The sequence below is a fragment of the Cricetulus griseus genome, assembly GCF_003668045.3.
Source record: "Cricetulus griseus strain 17A/GY chromosome 1 unlocalized genomic scaffold, alternate assembly CriGri-PICRH-1.0 chr1_0, whole genome shotgun sequence".
In the NCBI taxonomy this organism is placed as follows: Eukaryota; Metazoa; Chordata; class Mammalia; order Rodentia; family Cricetidae; genus Cricetulus; species Cricetulus griseus.
Genome location: NW_023276806.1, coordinates 226,368,255 through 226,392,053, shown reverse-complemented (window position 1 = coordinate 226,392,053; position 23,799 = coordinate 226,368,255). Strand labels below are relative to the sequence as shown.

At 41.7% G+C, this 23,799-nt stretch overlaps 2 protein-coding genes across 2 annotated transcripts; both read left to right on the top strand.

Annotated features, from left to right (window-relative positions):
• The first annotated feature begins 7,791 nt into the window (after window positions 1–7,791).
• LOC100761075 (olfactory receptor-like protein OLF3) lies at window positions 7,792–8,745 on the top strand. Its single transcript, XM_027389695.2, has one exon. The coding sequence runs from the start codon at window positions 7,792–7,794 to the stop codon at window positions 8,743–8,745; it is 954 nt and encodes a 317-aa protein (XP_027245496.1).
• Window positions 8,746–22,486: 13,741 nt separating this feature from the next.
• On the top strand, window positions 22,487–23,425 carry LOC100761367 (olfactory receptor-like protein OLF3). The gene has a single exon (XM_027389696.1). It carries the CDS (start codon window positions 22,487–22,489, stop codon window positions 23,423–23,425), a length of 939 nt encoding a protein of 312 aa, XP_027245497.1.
• The last annotated feature ends 374 nt before the right edge of the window (window positions 23,426–23,799 follow it).

The window sequence follows — 23,799 nt, the reverse complement described above, 5'->3', positions numbered from 1 at the left end:
AAAATCCAGGTCTTTCCCTAACTTATCCCAACTAGCCACCGTGAGATTGCCCGAGGCAGTGAACCAGGGTGCAATGGTGTCGCATTCATCCAGGAACCTCTGTAACGTGGCTTTAGTTAACCTTAAATTTTTAGAATGAAGCAGCTCTTGAAGAGCCAGAAAAATTGGATGCGATTGTGACGATCCCATTGTGCTTTTGTCTTAGTTTGTGCGCTCCGAAGGTGTGCAAGTCGGATAACACCACCAAAAAACAAAAGCCCACACTGCAATGTTAAAGAGCAGCCAAATCACCACTATAATAGCGGGGTCCATTCACTTACTCTCACTCTGCAAGTTAAAGCAGGAGCGAGGTGTTTTACTTTCGGTTCTCTTTTGTCGAGAACAGTGCTGCTCCTTTCCGGAGACTTTACTGCCTCTTTCCCGAGGGCTTTGGTGCTCCTTTACCGGAGACCTATCTCCGCATTCACCTCGGACTTTATGGTTCCACTTACCTTGGGAACTTACCGGCGCCACCCCGACTGTGAGAAGTTCTGATTCCCCGTACGGGCCACCACTTGCGGCGTCCACCCTTGACCAGCAAGAACCACGAAACACCGAGGAATCTTCTTCAACACAGTTTAATAGGGAACCTCTTTGCTTTACAGTGTAATGGCGGCGGCCCCTTGTAGAGCAAGACGGGGCCTGATATAGTCTACATCTACCAATCACCTAACTCTACGTGGTGCGCCAGGATTGGTTGTCTCCAAGCAGAATTAAGAGGATACATGACCTTTACCAAATTAGGAGTTGTTTACCACAGAGAGCACTCACCGTCGGGCTGGTGGAGGGCGGAAACCGGTGCCATCTTTTGGGCGAGGTATTTTGCAGCTCCCTACAGTGGACCTGATAAGAGGAGATAGTAGCTGTGGTACAGCCTGGATGCTAACTTGTCGTAGGATTTTCTCCACCAGAAAAATTATTTTTGAATTCCTTCTCACCCAAATTCTCAGGGGGCAGACAAAATTTCTCCAGATAATTTGTCAGAGTATAAAACATGTGGCCTCTGTCCCAATTCCTGATAGATTTCCATTCCCCCTCTGAAATTTCAAGAGCCAGGCCCCCACTGTTTGTCTTTTTCTTGGCATTCTGATCTTCCAAATTCCTACCAGGACAGCCCACTAGTCTCTGTTTATAGCATTTTATAACGTTTTTGTTATTGTTGCTTACTTTTGAGATTGTATTTTGTTATAATATCTCTTCCTTCCCTTTCTTCCCTTTAAACCCTCCCACATACCAGTTCCTGCTCTTCCTCATACTATGGGATAACCCTTCTGTATGTGGCGAATATGTTTTATTCCCATTAGTTAATAAAATAACTTATTTGGCTTATACTAAGACAGGATAGAGCCAGCTGGGAAATCAGAGAAACTGGAGAAGAAGGGCAGAGTCTGGGCAGATGCAAGCATGCCACAAGAGCAACAAGATGTAGTAGAGAGCAGGGAGTGCCACAAAGCCACGTGGCAAACTACAGATGAATAAGAATGGGTTGATTTAAATTGTAAGAGCTAGTTAGTAATACGCCTGAGTAATAAGCCAAACAGTTTGCAATTCATAGTAAGCCTCTGAGAGAGAGCAGTGCAGAGAAGCCTCAGTTTACATCCCCATTCTTCATGGATAGTTCTAAACGTTTAAGAACCACATGGTCAAGTTTACTATAGCAATAACCCCTTTCTCAGTACTAATTTCTGAATTAGTTACTTTTTTCATGGCTGTGACCAAATACCTGACAGGAAGTAACTTAAGGGAGAAAGTGCTTTAGCTTTTTGGTTTAAGAAGGTATAAAGTCCATCATAGCAATGAAGACACAGCAGTAGGAACATGAGGCAGCTGGTCCCACTATATATGTAGTGAGAATGCAGACTGGACAGGAAGGGGGGTTAGTGGCCTCTTTTCTCTACCAAGGCTTTACCTTCTAGAGTGCGTCAGTCTAAAGGATTACCAGAGCTCACACCTTTAATCCCAGCCCTAGAGAGGAATATAAAAGATAGAATCCCAGTGACTCAGGCTTCATCCTGAGAGTACTCTCCAGCCACATTGAGGAGAGACAGGAGTCTGAGGCTTGGAGAACTCTTCGTGGAGACAGAATCAACCCATACAGCCTGAGGTAGAGGTAAGAGCTAGTGGCTGGCTTCTTTGCTTTTCCTATCGTCAGCTTGAAGCTTGAAACCCAATATCTGTCTCTCGGTTTTTATTGATTCTCTCTCTCTCTCTCTCTCTCTCTCTCTCTCTCTCTCTCTCTCTCTCTCTGTGTGTGTGTGTGTGTGTGTGTGTGTGTTACACAAATCTCTTTACAAATACTAAAAAATTGAAGAGTTCTACAAAATTAAGCCTTTTACATTATTTTGAACCATTCTTTATCTATAAATCATAAGACTAATTTGTGTGTTTAGAGTCTCCAATCATTCCGTCATCATTTTGGGACTTAAATACTACCATGTACTGGCTACCCACCAATATGTGTAGAGTCATAGAAATTTGTTATATTCTTTGAATGTTTCAATATAACAGAGAATAGCACTCATGACTCTCAAAAGAGCAAGGGCCTCCTGAATCTGAAGGAACAGTTCTGTTTTCACCTGATTTAGATGCAGGAGCAGCCACATCTCCTTGGAACACAGGCACTGAAAGGTAGAGTAATTTGTACCAAATGAGGGCATGATGAAATGTCACAGAGCTGGTTTATGTACTTTTTTTAAAAAAAAAAAGAAGAATGACCTAAGGATTCACTGGAACTTGAGTAAGAGGGATGAAGAACAGCCTTCCACAGGGAGAGGAAGGGCAGCATGGTGGTCCAGCCACTGAGATTTGGGAATGATGACAGCAATTAATACACGAATGTAAGAAACTCCTAAGGGACTCTGCTGGCTCCAGGTCACCAGGGCAGTCTCTGTCTCACTTTGTTAGTGCTATATGTGAGCCCACTAGGGATCATCTGTGTGCTTCTTCCCATTAGTTTTTGTAAACTAATCCCAGGGAATTTTAGAGCCATGGAGCCTAGGACAACTGGGACATCTCCACAGTCCACCACTCTGAACACAGGAAGAATCCTTTGCAATACAATCCTGGGCTGAAGGAGATATATCCATATCACAAGGTATTGACTACTACTTCGGGAATTTTAATAGAGGAGTCAACAGAGGGTAGATGTAACCAGGAGCCCATAGAAAGGCAAAACAAATAATGATCTGATTTGTGTGGGCATATGGACTGTGTGGGGCATATGGATGCTGGGATCTTCTTACATCTAGGATTACAGGAATTAGAATGAAACCATTTAGCTTTCCAGGAGTTTGAGGATTGGGGACATTGTCACCATTCGAGGTTGCCAATGAAAGACTCTAGTACTGGTAGAAGAGGTCAAGGAAAAAGTATTATTAATTAAAAGTGAAAACATGATAGACAAATACTGAATCACTTTTGTTATGACACGACAAAGACTAGTTTAATAGAATGTGTACTCAGGCAAGGGCATTCATGAGTGTGTAGTAGGAGAATATTACATTTCTGGGAAAGATAATATTTCAATGTCTTTAAAGCATCTTGTCTCAATTATTTCTCTGTGTATATATGACTGGTTTTTTTTTTTTTACTTTTTTTCTCAAAGGAAGTACTTCAAATATAAGAAGATTAAATTATTAAAGTCATATACTGGAGTTAAAGTTGAATGAAGCTTCCTGACTGTCTTGCTGGGTTTGGTCCTTGAATCAACTGTAGGAAAGTATTATAGAATCAAGAAGAACAGAACATTGTAAGAAATACCCTAGATACATGGGACAAGAGAAATAAGGAAGATTGGGCTTTCCACAATGTAACCAAAATAAAACAGATGACCAAATGTGAATTTCAAGATTGCAACTGTTTAAAGGCTAAGTGTCAATAATTAGAACCAGATTATAGGAAGAGCCAAGTGAGCAAGCCTGTAGATGTAGTAAATAATGAGGCACCAATAAGAAAGATATCAGTGATCTCTGATATAAAAGCATTTTTGGCATTTCACCCACCGAAGTATCCCTGGGGTTCTCACTGTGTCCAAATGTAAGGATGATGGAAATATTCCTTCCCACAGTGAATACAGTGCAAGTACAGAAAACAGCTGTGCAGCCACATACATGACCATGAAGGAAGGGGTGATTTCCACTGATGAATCAAGTGTACAAAGGTAAGGCTCTGCCTTATTTAGGCCAGCACAAGAGAAAATTACCTGTAGAACATGGACTACGTGCTTGTATTCAGGACTCCATGTGTTGCAGATAAAACTGTAGAGTATTCAAAAAAAAAAAAGGTGGCCAAGTATGATTCAGACTCAAGGGAGCATCACAAAAAATGATGACAGCAAACATTTTTTTTCTTGGAGTAAAACTTGGAATTGTATCCATTTGTGCTAGAGCAACACCAGTAGAAAACTGTAGGGGGTCATTTCTGTAAAATGGCTGATGTGCTAACCATTGAGGATCAATATTATTGGTTTTGCACTTTTAAAGATTGATCTAAGGTTCATCACTCTATTTATAGTAACATGAATGTTGGCTAAAAACATTTTTGAATGATGAGATACTTGGAAATTCTTTTATATTGTGCATACCTAGTAGGATTTTCTCCTTAATGCATCTATGCATGAGGGGGAGAGAATCGAAGTTACTGACACAATGACCTTATTGAATTTAAATTATTTCCCATGGTCTTAAAGCTGTAAAGCATTTATCAGGGAATGATACTATAAGGGAGGTCCCTGCAAAGAGAAATGGTTCCTCAGTGCCACATCCTGACTGCCTCTTCTTTGAAAAGGTTAAACAAAGGCTGTGGAGCACTGGTCCACAGAGAAGAAAGAACAAGTAGCCTCCATTCAGAAGTGGTGGGGAAACAATGTAGCAGCTGTGTGGGAGGTCATCTCCAAATCTTCATCTGATGTGCTGACTGTGGCACCAGCCGAGCAAGTAGTTCTGATGGTGGGGAAATTTCTATGGGTCCCACCTCTCATCTCTATCAAATGAGCAGCAGTTCACATTTTCTCTAACACATCATTTCAGTTACATCCCAGATACGCAGAAGATGTGTTAGATGAAAGGTAATAGAGTATCTTATTTTCAGAAATCCTATTCTTATTTGAAATTACTTTTTTTCCTCTCAGGCATTCTGTAGAGATGGAGGCAGATGAGCATAAATAGGAGTCTCTTCTGAGTCATCAACTGTTCAGATTTAAGCAAATTAAAACATACTAGCTAAATGATTCCACGATTTTAGGTACTAAATGTTAATAGCAAATATCACCAAGTCATTGTTTGAGAAGTTTCCATTAGTAATATATTTGATGTGTTTTTGGGAAGGTCTTGAATTCCAAAAGGTGCTGTATTAAAAGTAGAGCAAAGGAAAATTCTTAGGCAGGCCCCACATCTGCTGGAAGGTTGGTCTGGTGCAGAGTGGTGGTATTGAAATTGGCACAGAGCTATTTGACTTACAGATGAAAGGGTAGAAGACAGACTTAAAAGGGAGGCAGGATATCAAAAGCCAAATCCATCCAGATAACAATGAATCCATCCTACTTGTGAGAGTCTTTCTCTTTGTCTTCTTTGGGCAACATTGTATATTTAGCAAACGGCATCCTAAGACAATAATATTAAGCTTAACACAATCTTGTAGGATAATGTGAGATTCATCAAGATATAACAAGTGTAAATCAATATTTGGCTTATTAAAGTATAGGTTAAAACTTGCAATAGCAAGAGTTTGAGCACATATGGGATCAACATAATATTGAAATTTACTTTATTTTTGTTTAAAAAAAGACTAAAATTCAATCTTTAAATAAGCCACACTGTAGCAGGCAAAAAGCTGAGTGAGAAAAGTGAATGTCTAACTTTTGTCTTTGAAAACTGTTGGAACATTATGCTCCTACTTTTTGCTGTGGCCAAGAATTATTTAATGGAGTTTGAAATGCATGTGGATGATTTTCCCTAGGATGAAATATTGGCATTATTTTAGATGAGGAAAATCGATCTTTACTACAAATACCTCATTTTCTACTTCTTATTCAATTTCATTGTGTGCCATCTAAACCTTTACCTTGCTCTTTGGACCCAATGTGTTGAATGCCATCAACAGAAACTGATACATATTTTCACAGTGTACAGCTTCTATCGGGTACTCCACAGTGCAATGATCCTATTTAGCATTATTTTGTTTTTTAAACATTTCACAATAAAAACAATCTTGGTATCAATCATTTAATGTATCAAAAATGTGTTTGTCTAAAGAGTAGCTTGATTTAATAATATAGTTTGTTGTAAAACATACACTGTATAATAATTGCTATGATTAGTAAGTAAAAGTAATAGTACTGTGCTGGGTTGATACTACAAGACAACTTTCTATGGTAAAGCTAAAGACAACTAACTATGGTAAATTAATCTCATAGACATTGGAGAACTGTGCAAGGAGAATGAGCAATGCTCAGATGAAAATGTGAGTTGGGCATTTCTGGAGCCAATGACTTAGTTTCCTTCTTCATCAGGGAAGTGGAAGTGTGGTACCCCTCTTTTAGGCTCAGAGACTTTAGAAACGGCTAACATCCTCTGTTTATCCCCTTGGTTACTTCTGTTGTATCATCCTCTAATTTTTCTTCATTTCACACACTCTGGTAGCTGCAGGACTGGTGACAGGCAGATATGGAGGAGAAATATCAATATGTCTGTCTTATAAGTCTTTTAGAGACAACCTCTGTTTCTGTTCAATGTTTACAGTTGGCATCGTGTCTTAGTACTTTTACTAAAATGCCCTTTGCCCAACACAAACAACCAGAAGGGAATTTCAGCTCCAATGGACATCTGTAAGATTTCTTACATTGCTCTATTGAACAGTGATGATAGACCCTTAAACGTCTGCTTTCCCTCTGTCTCTTAGACCTGGATGTCTTTTTTTTTTCTTTCCTTTCAACTGACACCTGAAGAAATCCCTAACCAAACTAAGGCAAATGGGAAAAACCAAGAACTGGGTATCATCATGACACCCTTCTCTAGACCATGAACAGCAGGAAAGAATAAAGCCTACTGAAAAGATCAACGATTTCTTTTAAAGGCTGTCAAATTTTTGTCTATTTTGTAGAAAATGTAAGAAGGAAATCACATTTACTTTACTATGTTCCCAATGTGCAGGTCCTAATGATACAAACACACCCAGTCTGCAATAGTATACCAGTAATATTACTCAAGTATTTTTGTATATTTAATGTAATTGTGAAATATTAAATATGCCTTTTTCTGCATGAGAAATCTCATCATGATCTGGAAATGACATACTTGCTAAAGAAAATTGACATTTAAAATGTTTTCTGATTCTAGATTTTGCCACAAAACCCTGCCTATTCAGAATAATTGGTCTTGTAATTGATTCATGAATCCCATTAACAGTAAGATAGTTAACATATTTTAGGACGTTTTAAAACACTAGGACTCCACATCATTTATTGTTTTACTTATCACAGCCAATTATTTTGTTCTTCTTGCCTGAAAACAGAGGAAATAGAATATATATATATATATATATATATATATATATATATATATCATACAACTGTACTTTGTGAAGTCCAGACTGAGGAGGAGGCAACTGCAGTCTCATGAATAGCTCGAGGATGGATAAAATAGATGGCAGGTCACATGTGTTATGAAATTTTACCTGGAAGTCTATGGTTACTCGATTGCATGTACTTTTTTTTTTCTTACTTTCTGTGCAGATTAATAATCATCACGTTTTTTAATGGAACAGAACAACCAGACATGGGTGCATGAATTCATCCTCCTTGGCCTGTCCAGAGACTGGGACACTCAAGTCTCCCTCTTCGTCTTGTTCTTGTTCATGTACCTGGTGACAGTGCTTGGGAACGTCCTCATCATTCTTCTGATCAGACTCGACAGCCGACTCCACACTCCCATGTATTTCTTTCTCACCAACCTGTCCCTTGTGGATGTGTCTTATGCCACAAGCATAGTCCCCCAGCTGCTGGCTCATTTTCTTGCAGCACACAAAGCAATTCCGTTTCTGAGCTGTGCAGCACAGTTATTTTTCTCTCTGGGCTTGGGTGGGATTGAGTTCCTTCTTCTGGCAGTGATGGCCTATGACCGCTATGTGGCAGTGTGTGACCCTCTGAGGTACTCAGTCATTATGCATGCAGGGCTCTGCCTGAGGCTGGTCATCACATCCTGGGTCAGTGGCTCCATCAACTCTCTTGTGCATACTGCCATCACCTTTCAGCTGCCTATGTGCACAAATAAGTATATTGATCACATTTCCTGTGAAATTCTAGCTGTGGTCAGACTGGCATGTGTGGACACTTCCTCCAATGAGATTGTGATCATGGTTTCTAGCATTGTCTTGCTTATGACACCTTTCTTCCTGGTTCTCTTGTCCTACATCCAGATCATCTCCACCATTCTAAAAATCCAGTCCACGGAAGGAAGGAAGAAAGCCTTTCAGACCTGTGCTTCCCACCTCACTGTGGTAACACTGTGCTATGGGACCACCATTTTCACCTACATCCAGCCCCATTCCAACCCGTCTGTCCTTCAGGAGAAGTTGATTTCCCTTTTTTATGCTGTCTTGATGCCCATGCTGAACCCTATGATTTATAGTCTGAGGAACAAGGAGGTAAAGGAGGCTTGGCAGAAACTGCTAGGGAAATTCTCTGGATTCACATCAAAATTGACACAGTGATGATTCCCGAGCACTGACGGAGAAGCAGCCTTTCCTTCAATGTTCTCCTAACAGCTCAGATAGTACAGGTGTTGCCATGGCAACAAGGAAGGCCCGAAAGAACATGTGTTGGCAATATAATGCTGCAGGCTGAGTGGGTATGGTGGGTATGGGGTGTGGGTTTATTTTGATGTCGTAGCAGTGTTCAACGGAATTCATCATTGTCATCACTTGCCCCACACGACTCAACCTTACTCTTATCGTTCGGGTAGATAGCTAACCCACAGGTTTTGACTTTGTGACATTTCAAAATCAATATTCATTAAAATGAATTTGTGCTTTTGGTTTTTTTTTAATTTGGCTATCTTCCTGTGCTATCAGCAAGTGGTATAATACTCTGAGAAGGGCAATCTAGAGGCACAAACTTAGCACCAAGACACCTTTTACAAGATCCTGCACTGTGTACTGTATGACTGAGCTTAGATGTACAATATGCTACATATGTAATCTGCCTTGTTTGCTTCTGATATTTCTTAATGAATCCCGAGTAAATGGAGAAGAATATGCAATTGATGCAAAAATAAAACATTATTTTATTTGGGTTTTTCTGTATACTCTTGGTATTATTAGCACTTTAAAATCTTATCCTGAAAAACTGATTATTAATTTGTACTTTTGAAAAGAAAATCATGGTGCAGCCTAGGTAATTAAATAGTAGTTCCTTGGGTAATCAAACAAATTCCACATTGAAGTTTGAGATCCTTATGTTTGTGAGCAAGCTCTGGCTTTAAAATGTGAGGGTTTGGGGGCTGGAGAGATGACTAGCCGTTAAAAACCATTTACTTGTCTTGCAGAGAACCTGGGTTCAATTCCCAACAACCACATAGCAGCTCATAGCTGTCTATCTCCAGGTCCAGAGGATCTGATGCTCTCTTCTTGCCTCCATAGTTGTACACATATATTCATTCCAACAAAACACTCATACACACAAAATCTGAAAATCAAAATACATAAAAACTAAAAGTAGCCCGGTGTTGGTGGCACACACCTTTAATCCCAGCACACGGGAGTCAAAGGGAGGCAGATCTCTGTGAGTTTGAGGCCAGCCTGATTTACAGAGCAAGTGCCAGGACAGCCTCTAAAACAATACAGAGAAACCCTGTCTCAAAAAAAAAATAATTGAAGGCTATATATTCCTCAGACTGTTGGGCATTATAGTTTACCTCAAAGTTGATCAAATCCTAAATTTGTTACACTAACAGATCTAGCTGTTGCTGGTGCTACTATGATAAATACCAGTGAAGTGTTTTTCATGTGTTGGTGACATTGAACGATTGATAAGTTACCTCGGTCCACAAGACTAACTTGGCAGTCAAGGCTACAACAACAGACAGTTAAAGTGATCACAACTCAGGGACAAAGACAGTGAGTCAAACAGGTGCTCATGGGAGTCACTGGGCAGGATTGCAGGTGAGAATAATTAGATGGCAAACAGCCTGAGCACAGAACTTTCAGTGGAGACTTTCTCAGGAACGCTCAGGGCCAGTTTCATAGGAGAATCAGGAGAAATCCTGAATGTTAAGAACATCTGTTAAGATCACTAATGTAGGTGAGCACCCTGGTCAAAGAGCAAACTTCAAGCAGCATAAATGGTGAAGAGCGCAGCAGTAGCATAGTGAGAGTCTGAAGCCAAGAGAGCCTCAGCAACTCCCATTGTCACTTCTACTGTGGCCACAGCATGGAGGAGATGTATGGGATCACAAGAAGTTTGTGGCCATAGTCACTCCAAGAGCCTGTCTGACCTACAAAAAAGGAACACAGGGTGCTCAGAGATGTTAGGGTTTTCTTTGTTGTGAAGAGACATGACCACAGCAACTCTTATGATGAAAACATTTAATTGGGGTGACTGCCTTACAGTTTCAGGGTTTTAGTCCATTATCATCATGGACTAAAATGGTGCATCATGGACTAAAAGGGAGCATGGTGGCATTCAAGCAGATTTGGTGCTGGAGCTGAGAGTGCTGCATCTTGCAGGTAACAGGAAGTCAACTGAGACACTGGGTGGTACCCTGCACACAGGAAACCTCAGAGTGCTCCCCCGCAGTGACACATTCCCTCCAACAGGGCCACACCCACTCCAACAAAAACATACCTCATAATAGTGCCACTCCCTGTGAGATTATGGGGGCCTGTACCTCGATCCTAATTGGTGTTATCAGTAAAAACCCAGAGTCGGATATTGCGATAAATGCTGAAAGATCAGAGACACAAAGGAGCAGCCACAGTCACCTCTCGAATCCTCTGACGGAAGGGGCTAAGATCCTGTCTATGCCCTTCCTTGTCACTTCCTCTCTCCGCCACATGATGGCACTTCACGTCTCCTATGTGTACAGACCTCCAGACCTTTATGGTTAACTAGTGGCTAGCTTCGCATTCTGATCTCCAGGCAAGCTTTGTCAGAACACAAACAAATATCACAGTCCCCCTTTTTGTCTAAATAAAAAGTGAAAGTTTTAACTAACATAGAAAAGCTATATACAATAAGTACAATAACTGCATACAAATATCTACAGTCAAGAGTTATTAACAGTGTTCAGTCTATCAGAATTTGACAAATTCAGAGACAATACTCCATATCCTATCTTGCTGAGTCCATAGTTTTGTACCTAATTCACCTTCTATCCTAATTTGCATTACCAATCCAAAACTATGTTTTTATGTCTCTCAACCTTGCACTCTTCATTTCTTTTGTGAGTTTCTTTTCTGAATTTGTTAACAAAAAAACTATAACTATCTACTCTTCAACTCCATCAGAGACCCAAGAAGGAAATAATATTACCTGAGTAAACAGGAAGTGCAAGCAAGCAACTTCCAAAAAAAAAAAAAATGTGAGAAATGACAGAAACAGCTGACTGCCAGGACAGTCACCCAAGGTTCCTCTGCAATGTTGTATAAAGCAGGATATTCTTTTTTTTAATTATTTGAATTAGAAACAAGATTGTTTTACATGACAATCCCAGTTCCCTTCTCGCCCCTCCTCCCCTACCATCCCCCCAACTAAAACCCTACCTATAACATGTCCTTTCTGCTCTCCCTGGATGGTGAGGCCTCCCATAGGGTGTCATCAGAGTCCATCATATCCTTCAGGATATGGCCTAGGCTCACCCCTGTGTGTCTTGGCTCAGGGAGTATTCCTCTACGTGGAATGGGCTCCCAAAGTCCATACCTATGCTAGGGATAAGTACTAAACTACTACACGAGGTCCTGTAGATTTCTGAAGTTTCCTCACTGAAACCCTTGTTCCTGGGGTCTGGATTCGTCCCATGCTGGTATCCCAGCTATCAGTCTGGGGAGCAAGAGTTCCCCAATGTTTAGGTCACCTGTTTCTGTGGGTTTCACCAGCCTGGTCTGGACCCCTGTGCTCTTCACTCATCTTGCTCTGCATCTGGGTTCCAGTTCAGTTCGGTGATTAGTTGTGGGTGTCGGTTTCTACTTCCACCAGCTGCTGGATGAGGGCTATCAGGTGGCATATAAGTCAGTCATCAATCTCATAATCAGGTGAGGGCATTTAAGGTAGCCTCTCCTCTGTTACTTAGATTGCTAGCTGGTGTCATCTTTGTAGATCTCCAGACATTTCCCTAGTGCCTGATTTCTCTGTAAACATAAAATGTCTCCCTCTATTATGGTATCTCCATTCTTGTTATCTTCTATTCTTTCCCTGACTCAAACTTTCTGCTCCCTCATGTCCTCTGCATCCCTTCTCTTCTTTCATTATCATTCTTCTAGCTCCCTGCCCCCTCTTCCCGAGCTCCCAATTTGTTCAGGAGATCTTGACCCTTTCTCCTTCTCCAGGCGACCATGTATGTCTCTCTTAGGGTCCTCCTTGTTTACTAGCTTCTCTGGCAGTGTGGATTGTAGGCAGGTAATCCTTTATGTCTAAAATCCACATATGAGTGAGTACATACCATGTTTGTCTTTTTTTTGATTGGGTTACCTCACTCAGAATGGTTTCTTCTAGTTCCATCCATTTGCCTGCGAATTTCAAGATTCCATTTTTTTTTTCTGCTGAGTAGTACTCCATTGTGTAAATGTACCACATTTTCTCTATCCATTCTTTGGTTGAGGGGCATCTAGGCTACTTCCAGTTTCTGGCTATTACAAATAATGCTGCTATGAACATCGTTGAACAGATGTCTTTGTTGTATGAATGTGCTTCTTTTGGGTATATGTCTAAGAGTGGAATTGCTGGATCTTGTGGTAAACTGATTCCCATTTTCTTGAGGAGTTGCCATACTGATTTCCAAAGTGGCTGTACAAGTTGGCACTCCCACCAGCAGTGGAGGAGTGGTGAAGCAGGATATTCTAAATGGCTGTCTCACCTTGTCTTAACAAAGTTCAGCAGTCACTTTCTTTTGTGTCCTACTTATCCAATTTGGGCAGCATTGTATCAGCAGTTGAGGCAAGGGCACTTTCTTGACCAGTGTTGTTATTTTTGTTTTTGTTTTTGTTTTTTTAACTTTCTTTTGCTACAAAGAAAATAAATTCCATATGTAATTTATTCAATGCTCATCATCTTCTCCAAAGTAGATTGGTGCTTCCAGGAGCAGAAATGTCTCACTGTCATACAAAAAGAACCTATGTTATTAAAACATGTTAAATGCCATATTCTGTAGATTTCTGAACATCTCTAACATCTTGCATTCTCCAAAGCAATCCAAGGTGCAAATTCACAGCTTCATGCAATGTAGGCCTCCATTCAAGGACACTTCTGACACATGTCTGGCCTCAGCAGCTTTATTCCAAAACTCCTTTCTTCTATCCTTAACTCTAAACCAAGAACCACATAGCCAAAGCTCCCAACCAAGTTTTGATGCTTGCTAGGTCTGGAACACAGCCCCCTCAATGAATTCCATCTTCACCAAGTTTCTGTCTTTTACTGCTTAGGCTTGGATATCCCGAAATATGCTGGGTAGACCAGGCTAACCTCAAACTCAGAGATCCTACAGCCTGTTCCTTCCAAGAGCTTGGATTAAGGGTGTGCCCAACATGTTCAGTGCTAAGGTTTTTCTTAATTCCTTTTCGTGAGTTGGAAATTTAATTAGGTGAGACCTTTCCCTGAGGCTAACACACCCTATATTCCATTTCTTAATCCATTTATCTCCCTGAATACAGGGCTTAGCTCCATTCTACCTTCTGGTTCTGCTTTTCTCCTCAAAGCTTACATTTTGTAATTTGCCCAGCTAGGTTTTCTCCTTTTCATTATAAATCTTCATGAGAATGAATGCTAGTAACCACATGACAGAGTTATAGTAATCTTGTTAGACCCCCGAAAACTCAAGTATTCGGGATCCCAGGCCACGTTCGTGGTCACCCCAATCACCAGGCGGATTCGAGAGCTTGCTGCAAACTGCACGAGGCTTTATTGTAATTTAACGAGCTAACCCCATGTTAGCTCGGGTCTTTCACCCACCCGCCATGGCGGATGGCCAGAAAAGACAGCTCCTAGGGGCTCCCAAAAGATCTTATAGGGCAGCGTAAGGGGAGTGTCTAGAGGTACGCACAGGCTCACGATTGGTGTGCCTCCAGGCTTGGAGGGCTTGCCCTGTGTTGATTGGTCAACTGGTTGTTATGGCCCATAGGCCCTCCCAGGGTGGTTGCTATGCTCTGCTCGTCATTGCTGTGCGCTTGTCCGTAAAGCACACCCAGGGTCGTAAAGCATAGTGCCACCAGCTAACTTCTGATTGGTTCCTTGTCACAAGACAGGCATCTGACTTTCTAGTGTCTAGAACAAGGTCATAGAAGCACATGTTCGACCGTTATGGCTGCCAAAAGGGAAGCTGGTTCCTTCAATCTGTTTTGAGATTTCTTCTGCAGGTGGAATTAATCAAAAACTTTTCACTTTAGCCGTAGGCAGTCTCTTCAGACAAGGGCCAAATTCAGCCACTTTCTCCACCAAAATATCAGAAAAACCATCTCTAGACAAATTAGTAAAATTCTTCTCCTCTGAAACAAGTTAAGTGTGCTCCCCCACAGTTCAAATAACTCTTAGCACCTCTGTCTTCCATGCTACTTACTAGCATGGCCCATAGCCAGTGCTTAAAGCATTCCACTGCTTTTCTAACCCAGAGCACCAAAGTCCATATTACTCTAAACAAACACATGGTCAGGCCTAGCACAGCAATTCTCCATTCCTGGTACCGATTTCTGTCTTAGTGAGGGTATCTATTGCTGTGAAAAAACACCATGACCACTGCAACCCTTATAAAGAAAACACTTAATTGGGGCGGCTGACTCATAGTTTCAGAGGTTCAGTCCATTATCATCATAATGAGGAGCATGGTGGTGGTGCTGAGCTGAAAGTGCAGGCGACAGGAAGTCAACTGAGACAGTGGGTGGTATCCAGAGCACAGGAAACCTCAAAGCCTCCCCCACAGTGACACACGCACTCCAACAAAGCCACACCTCCTGATAGTGCCACTCCTTATGAAACTCTGGGGGCCAATAACATTCAAACTGCCACAGCAGGCCCTCCACCCTCCCTCAGAGCCCTAGACATAGAAAGTTTTACACTGACCTCCAAAGCACTAGATACAATATTATAATTTGCAACTTGAAGTAAACATGGGAACAGGGGAATAAAGTGGCCTTTGGACATAGCAATCATTCTGTATAGGAGAACACACCTACTTACCTTGTTTAAACTACTAAGACACATATATACATGCCATAGAATACTTGTGAAGGTCAAAGAGCAATTTGTCTTCATCCTGCCGTTATGTGGGTCCCGGGGATCCAATTTTCATCATCAAGCTTGTAGCAGGTACATTCACTTGCAGTGTTATCTCACTGGCCCAGGAAGCAGAATACATCCACAGAAAAAAATTAATTTATCAAAATGTAAGAGGAGCAAAGTTAGAATCTTATATGTTATGGAATTTCACTGTGTGTGTGTGTGTGTGTGTGTGTGTGTGTGTGTGTGTGTGTGTGTGTTTGTGTGTGTGTATGTGTGTGTGCGCGCGCACGCATGCATACATGAGTGTATGCGTATGTATGCTGGTTGGTTTTCGTCATCTTGACACAAACCTAGATACATTTGGGAAGTGGGAACCTCAGCTGAGAAAATGCCTCCCTCACATTGGCTCATAGACTGCACCCCGAGTTTCTGGATTATAGACTATTAGCTGTAAGCTGAAATACCAGTCACAAGTCACTTTTGGTCATGGTATTTATCACAGCAACAGAAACCCAACTAAAGCAATATGTAAGAGTTTTTCACTCACAGGCCAGGTAAATTCTTTAAGAAATTCTACTAAATACATAAGGAAGAAGTTAAATCAGGCATCAGAAAGTCATTTATGTACACTAATTAAATATGTAAGCACCAAAATAAATAAATAGATATACAAAGACCAGATATATTTTATATATCCAAAGGGTATTATTTAAAGCAATCTTTAACATTGCAGATATGCAAAATGTCTAGCAAGAAACTACAGTGCATGAACATACAAAACTAAATATTGACAGATATTAAATACAGAGGAGAATGTGTGAGCAAGTGCAGCATCCTCCTTAACATGAGGCATCCGGGAAATAGAGGGAGGGATGGAGAGAGGTAAAAGAGAAGAGGAGAGGAGAGGGGAGGGGAGGGGAGGGGAGGAGAGGGGTAGGAGGGGAAGGGTGAAGAGAGGAGAGCAGAGCAGAGAGGAGGCTCTGATGATCTATTTCCTCCAATTAGACTATCTGCTAACAGGTTCGGGCACTTTGACCCACTCATTTCTACTTAGTGCTGTCAAGCAAGTCCTCCTCCATGAATTTTAAGGGACATTTTTCATCTAAACCATAACATCCCTAAATTTATTTTTTTTAGTTCAATAAAGTTCAATTTCTATTTTCAGTAAATTTTACCTTAATTTTTTTTATCTCCTTTTAAAATTAAAGAGAAAGTGCTTTTTTAAGCTACAGTTCTTTTTTTGTTTGTTTGTTTGGTTGGTTTTTCGAGACAGGGTTTCTATCCTGGAACTAGCGCTGTAGACCAGGCTGGTCTTGAACTCACAGAGATCTGCCTGCCTCTGCCTCCCGAGTGCTGGGATTAAAGGCGTGAGCCACCAACGCCCGGCTTAAGCTACAGTTCTACAGTTCTTAAGACAACATTGTTTTCCCACAGAAAAAAAAAAAAAAAAAAAAAAAAAAAAAAAAAAAAAAAAACCAAATAAACAGAAAACAAATATGTCAGAAAAAAAGTTGAGGGACAAACCCTGAACATCCAATTTCAATAAAGCACACTTGGTCCACTAGTTATCCACACCAGGAAAAAAAAATGTATCTTGGCCACATAGAAACCAAACTTCCACTAAGCTAGATGTAGATTACTTATCTAATTGTGAGAAGTGAAACAGCCAAAGCCAAGAGGTTCACACCAAAGCCGACTTCCTGATCGGCGGTAAATAAAGACTTCTAAGCGAGGGTGTGGAAAGCAATTGCTGCACAGAAAACTGCCATGCACAACTGCACAAAAGGCAAGTGCACTATTTGATCAAAGGTGTGTGAGACATGCCAAGAAAGTCATCGTGGAGGAGATGTTTCTCTGTGTAAAGTGACAACGGCGGTTGAGCTATGTGAAGAACTAAATTCAGTTTAAAAATGGACAGAGAGATAAACCAATATATAAATAGGCAAAATATTAAGCATATTTCCCAGAAAATGAAATCCCCGAATGGCAAATAAGTACTAGAAAATACATGGGCCATTTGTGTGGAGCAAATATACGACCTATCAATCATATATTTATTGTGTGTCAATTGTAACAGTACCGTCAATCGTCAGAATAACTAACATGTGAAAGGTTGACAATGCCAACACCACAGACTACCTGCAGTGGAAGAAATCCTCACACAGAGTCAATGGGGATTTCATCAGGAAAACAGGTTTTGGGGGGAAAAAATGACACAATTAGTCAAAGCTAGACAGCCACTTAACAGGCAATGGAGCAATTTTTTTTAAGTTTCTTTTTCATTTTGCTTTTGTTTATTTTTTGTCATTATGAAAGTTTTATTTTAGGTTTTTAAAAATCAATTTTATGCCATCCTTTTTCCTGGTACATCTTAATTTTCCTTATTTTTTAACTTTAATTGGTTCTTTGTGGACTTCACCTCATGCATTCTGATCCCATTGATCTGCTCGACTCCTCTGCCCTTGCAACTCCATGCCGCCGCGCCCCCCCAGTCAAAACCCAATTGTAAAGAAAACCCAAAATCCCAACAAAGCAAAGAAACAAAAATAAAAATAAAAGCAGAAGAATCTTGTGGTGGAAGCTGTGGTATGGCCCAGTGAATCACACAGTTTACCCTTTAGTTCATTCATGTTTACTTTCAGGTGTTCATTGCCAGGAGTCATTACTCTGGCTCGAGGCCTCTGGTTTCTATACCACAGATAATGGGATCTCACTGGGGCTCCTCATGGACATCCCATCGTTATCCGGTGCCATACAGATGCCACAGCTGTGGATCGGTAGGTTAATCAGCTTCCCATGCTCCAACAGTGGATACTGGCGTGAGTCAACTCATATAGTAGTTCTAGACCTGGGTGGTAGCTGGGTTGCTCAACTCCCTAACGTTTTCCATTGGGAGAGCGCTTCCACACCGCCTAGGCTAGCTCACCTATACAGCCTACAGCAAAGACCTGGGCTGGCTCTCCTACTCTCAGGCCCTCAAATCTAAGTCCCCGCTCACTCATATTGCCCAAGCCAGCTTACTGTTTTGGCCAGGCTAGGTACAGGGCCAAAGTCTCTCCCAGTTACTATAGGGGACATAAGAGAGAGGTGACCTGCTCTCCTGCTCTCAGGCCCTCAGGGTTGGCTCACTTGTGACCCTGACAACAGGGTCAGCTCTAGTGTGCTGCCCAGGTAGGGTACAGGGCCTGCTCTCCTGTGTGCTGCAGCTAGTGTTGGCCTTTGGTGGTAACATGAGCCATGGACATCAATATAGATACTGGCTGTGGTAGGTAGGACCATGGACCCAGACATGGTGCTAGGCTGCAGGAAAGTCACCAAGATACCAGATAGCAGTGCAGGCCACCAGAACCAGCATGGCCCCCACAGTATTGTGGCCTCAGACACCAACCTGGCCGCTGCATCAACACAGTCTTTGATGGTCTCAAGAGTCACAGACATCAACACAGACCCTGGATGAAGCAGGGCCATGGACCCAGACATGGCCCTCCTCCACAGCCCTGGTGCAGGCTATACCATGGCCATAGTTGGTAGCCCTGGCTACCCAAATCAGCCTGATCCCTGCAGTGGCACAGCCGTTGGACACCATGATACAGGTTGTAGCCCAGATCCAGGGCATCCACATGGGACCTGGTGGCAACACGGAAAAGGGACCCCAACATAGATCCTGTCCTCACCATGTCCCCAGTGACAGCATGGCCTGTAGACAGATTTCTCTTTAGGCAGCCAGCTAACAAATAATGACACAGAACGTATTATTAATTAGGGAAGCTTGGCCTTAGCTTAGGCTTTTCCCACTAGCTCTGATAATGTAAACTAACCCGCTTTTATTAGTTTTCTGTTTTACCATGTGGCTTTTACCTTTCTTTCATTATGTATGCCCGACTCCCTCCATGTCTCATTGGCATCTCCTGTGTGCCTAGACTCTCCTCATATTCCTTTTTCTCCCCAGAAATCCCACCTATACCTCCTGGCTAGCTACTGGCTGTCCAGCTTTTTATTACACCAATTGCAACACACCTTTACACAGTGTATGTATGCTGGAATTAAACTTCCTCTGGAAGAGAAGTCAGTGCTCTTAACCACTAATCCATCTCTTCAGCCCCCAGTGCAGTAATTGTAACACTACATGATTGAAATGGAGAGGTAAATGGGACAAAGGATCTCCTCCTCTCCCCCACAGTGTGTGTGTGTGTGTGTGTGTGTGTGTGTGTGTGTGTGTGTGTGTGTATTCATTCCAGCACTGATGTTTATAGTGAGTAGTACAGTTCAGGAGTATTTGTAGAATTAAAAGGTAGACCTGTAGATTTAAACAACATATTGCATATTTCAAAATGAGTCTTTCTTTCAGTAGGGCCTCCAAGGTTAAAGGTCTCTCAGAATGTTTGCATCGGTTATGAAGAAAATATTGGTAAGTGTGTCATACACAACTAAGTTGTCACGGTACAAGATACAGTGCCTGTAGGTCCTGGGGATAGTTCAGAAATGAGAGGACATAATGGGTTAAAAATTTCAGTCAGGAGTATGTGGACTCATAACCTAAAAGATGGGCAAGCAACAACTTCCTCAAAGTGAACCTTTAACAAAGTCAAAGGAGTGTCTCCTGGGGAACATGGGACTTTACCAGTCTCCTGTCACGGTCCTGCTTAGTGAACGCGAAGTTGTCCTTTTAATGTTTCAAGTGTAGACAAAAATTCAGAGATGAGTGACTACAAAGACATTCCCCAGTAAAAGGGCAAAGTTGGTCTTTTTTTTTTTTAAAGACAGAGAGAAATGAAGAACAAAAGTAATGGAAAGTAACAAGCATGGCATAATTGGCCTGTAGAGATTGTATCTCTGAGGAGAAAAGTTCCTTCTTCCAAAACAGCTGTCACCTGCACCTGGGCAACGTGGGACTCCTGTCTTGGAGATGGCTGAGTGAAGATGGGACCAGCGGCACAGAGCCAGGGCCTCCACATCACACGTCACACAGCCTTTCTCCGCTTGCTGATGCCCTGATGGTTGGACTAAAATTGATTGGTAAAGAGCTACAGGTCAAGTTCTGATAGACTACTCTAGAAGAACAAGTCCTTTCAGATGGGTCTGAGACCACCAGGCGTAAGACTTTGATCATCTACACCGAAAGCAGACGGCTGACATAGGATGCTTCTGGATCGGCAGAAAGGAAGCACAGGTTCCATCTGCCCTGTTTACTGGGGAAAGAGGAGGAAAGCTTTTGAGGAGGGAAGGACAGGGTTACATCTCTTCTAACAAGTTCTTTGCCAAGAAGGGGAGAAGGGGATAGTGGGGCTGACTGTAACAATGCCTGAGGACTTCCGTCTATGGTCCCCAGCACAGTCTTGAGACACCCCAGTATTCTACAGTGATGCTGTCTAGGTGCCGCTTCATCTGAACAAGAGACCCCGTCTTTCATGGGTGTCACAGCAGAGCAGAGTCCCACAAGCATAGGTGTAAGGGAAGTGGTAATGGGGATGCTTTAAGGGAACACATGGTTAGGACATCTGTGTCTGTTTCACGTTTCCTTCCGAAAAGGCAGAGAAACAAGAGATTGAAGAGGCTTTTCCCAGTCCATGAGACTTTTGGAACCCACACAGGACTTTAATAAAAATGAACAGATGGTTACTAAGAGCTCCCGAGGTTGTTTCTGAACACAGAACCCTTAAGGCTCAGAAATACTAGAACATCATCAAGATTAGAAGGTTTGGGTTGTTATGTACCAGTTTGATTGGTATTCTCTGACAGACTGCCTCGGTTACAGTCCAGAGAGAATGGGAAAGCTTGAGAGAAGACAGGAATTTGAGGCACTTGAGTGTTTTAGAAGAAAATGAGAGCAAAGGAGCTGGGTGTCCTGGAGAATGCCTGCAATCCTTGATTAGACACGAAGAAGGGCATTGATTCTAGCCTGGGAAATAAAATTGTGTGTGTTTTCTGCCTGTCACCTATAATAAGGTAATGCCACTGAATACAAGAATCATCCTGTGTTCCAAGTGTGTTCATGACTGAGTGTGGTGAATTGCAGATAAATAAGTTTGGGAAATTTAACTTGGGGAGCAAAGTGTCTAAGGGCATTTGCATATACACCCTTCTTCTGTGAGCAAACTAAGTTTGAGTAAACATTACTGTATGATAGTTATGAGTGAGAGATAGAGAAGGGGAGATGTGGGAGAGAAAGAAGAAGTCAGGGTAAGAAGCAGATATAATCAACGGTTATATCAATAAGCTAACTCAAGTGAGTTTTTGTCCACCTCTCCTAGTTACCCTCTCAATCCTAACTCTTAGCAGACAGGAAACATAAACAGTCAGTGAGAATGTTTTGCCATTTCCATGGTCTCATGGTTATACATAATTATTTCCATGGTCCCATGGTTTTAGGTAATGATTTCTGAGGTCCTATGGTTATAGATAATATTTGTGATAGGTGTTAGATATTACACTTATGAAAGAAGCTAGCTAACGCATTTGTGAATTGGACTTGTGTCTTCGCAGATATTCTCTACTGTTAACCTCTCCTTTGCTACTCTTCTGGAGGAAGAACATAACGCTGGCAATTGTGTGTCTTCTAAGTGATAGAGACAATCACGCAAAGATTTTAAAGATGGGACAGGGTCACAAAGGTTTTACTTTTAAAATTTTACTAACTCTGAAATAGTGTTTTCAGCATGTCCTTGCAACTCAAAAAAAAAATCTATTCATACCTTCTATTTTCTAAATTGAAACTCAAAATTCTTGAGTAAACGAAGATAAAAATTGAACACCATATTTTTTTAGAATTAGAGAACTTAGCAATAAAAAGGTAAATTAACAGAAGAATGTTCGTAACTGTGGGTTCTGAGAAATTGACATTCAACAAAGTCATAAACTCTGGTTAAAAATCGGATGTAAAGGAGAGAGTGAAGGTTTATGGTTACACTTTTTAATTGAGACATCCAAGCATTTTAATAAATCCTCCACTTAAGGGAGGTTCTGAGAAGAGTTTTGTTTATGATCTGATATTTATTATTATATTACTTTGGCTTCGTTCTCAGGGAGATGATGGGCAAGGAAAACAAGACATGGGTGAGTGAGTTCTTGCTACTGGGGTTGTCAAGTGACTGGGGGACTCAGGTCTCATTGTTTGTGGTGTTTCTGGCCATGTACTTGCTGACCATCCTGGGAAACCTGCTCATCATCCTCCTCATCGCGCTGGACAGTAGGCTCCATACACCCATGTACTTCTTCCTCAGCATCCTGTCATTGGTAGACATCTTTTACACCAACAGCACAGTCCCCCAGATGCTCATTCACTTCCTGTCAGCCTGGAAGTCCATCTCATTTCACAGATGTGTGCTGCAGCTGTATGTCTCCCTAGCAATGGGTAGCACAGAGTTCTTTCTGCTAGGTGCCATGGCCTACGACCGCTACGTAGCAGTATGTCACCCTCTACACTACATGGTCATTATGCACGGAGGGCTGTGTCTGGGACTGGCTTCAGCCTGTCTGGCTGCTGGGCTCACAAATTCGCTAATGCAGACTCTCATGATCTTCCGGTTACCCTTCTGTGGTAAGGTCATCAATCACTTTGCCTGTGAGATGCTGGCTGTGCTGAGGCTGGCTTGTGTGGACATCTCCCTCAACAAGGCCATGGTGGCCATCTCGGGATTTCTGGTGATCATGCTTCCCTGCATCCTGGTGCTCTTTTCCTATGCTCACATAGTGGCTGCCATTCTACGCATTCGTTCTTCCCACGGACGACGCAAAGCCTTTGGGACTTGTGCCTCTCACCTCACGGTGGTTTCTATGTGCTTTGGAACAGCCATCTTTACATACATGAGGCCTGTGGGCAGATCCTCAGCTGGACAGGAGAAGATGGTTGCTCTCTTCTATGCTGTTGTGACCCCAATGCTCAACCCCCTCATCTACAGCTTGAGGAACAATGATGTGATCGGGGCTTTGAAAAGAGCATTAGAGAAACTAAAGGAAAAAAATAGATGAGAATGATCTCTTCTCTCCAACAGTCCAATAAAACATATTCCAGATGAGTAGGAAATTATTTATACACACTGTCTTCTTAAATTTTCATACAAAATGGCTTATATTTTTGTAACACGTTATAGTTTTAACTATGCATTGATAAATCAAAAACAAAAACCACAAACAAACAAAAATGCCCTTCATTCTTAGTCCAGATTCAGGTTCTATTCATCAAGTAGACTGTAAACTTCTTGGGGTGAAGCTATGTAGATTTTTAACTCATGTGTTTCCTGAACATTAGAAATTCTATTGACTTCCTGTTGATTGCACGATTCATGAATACTTTCTACACTGTTTTGGTTGATTTTCTGAACTATTACAGAAGGAATACTTGA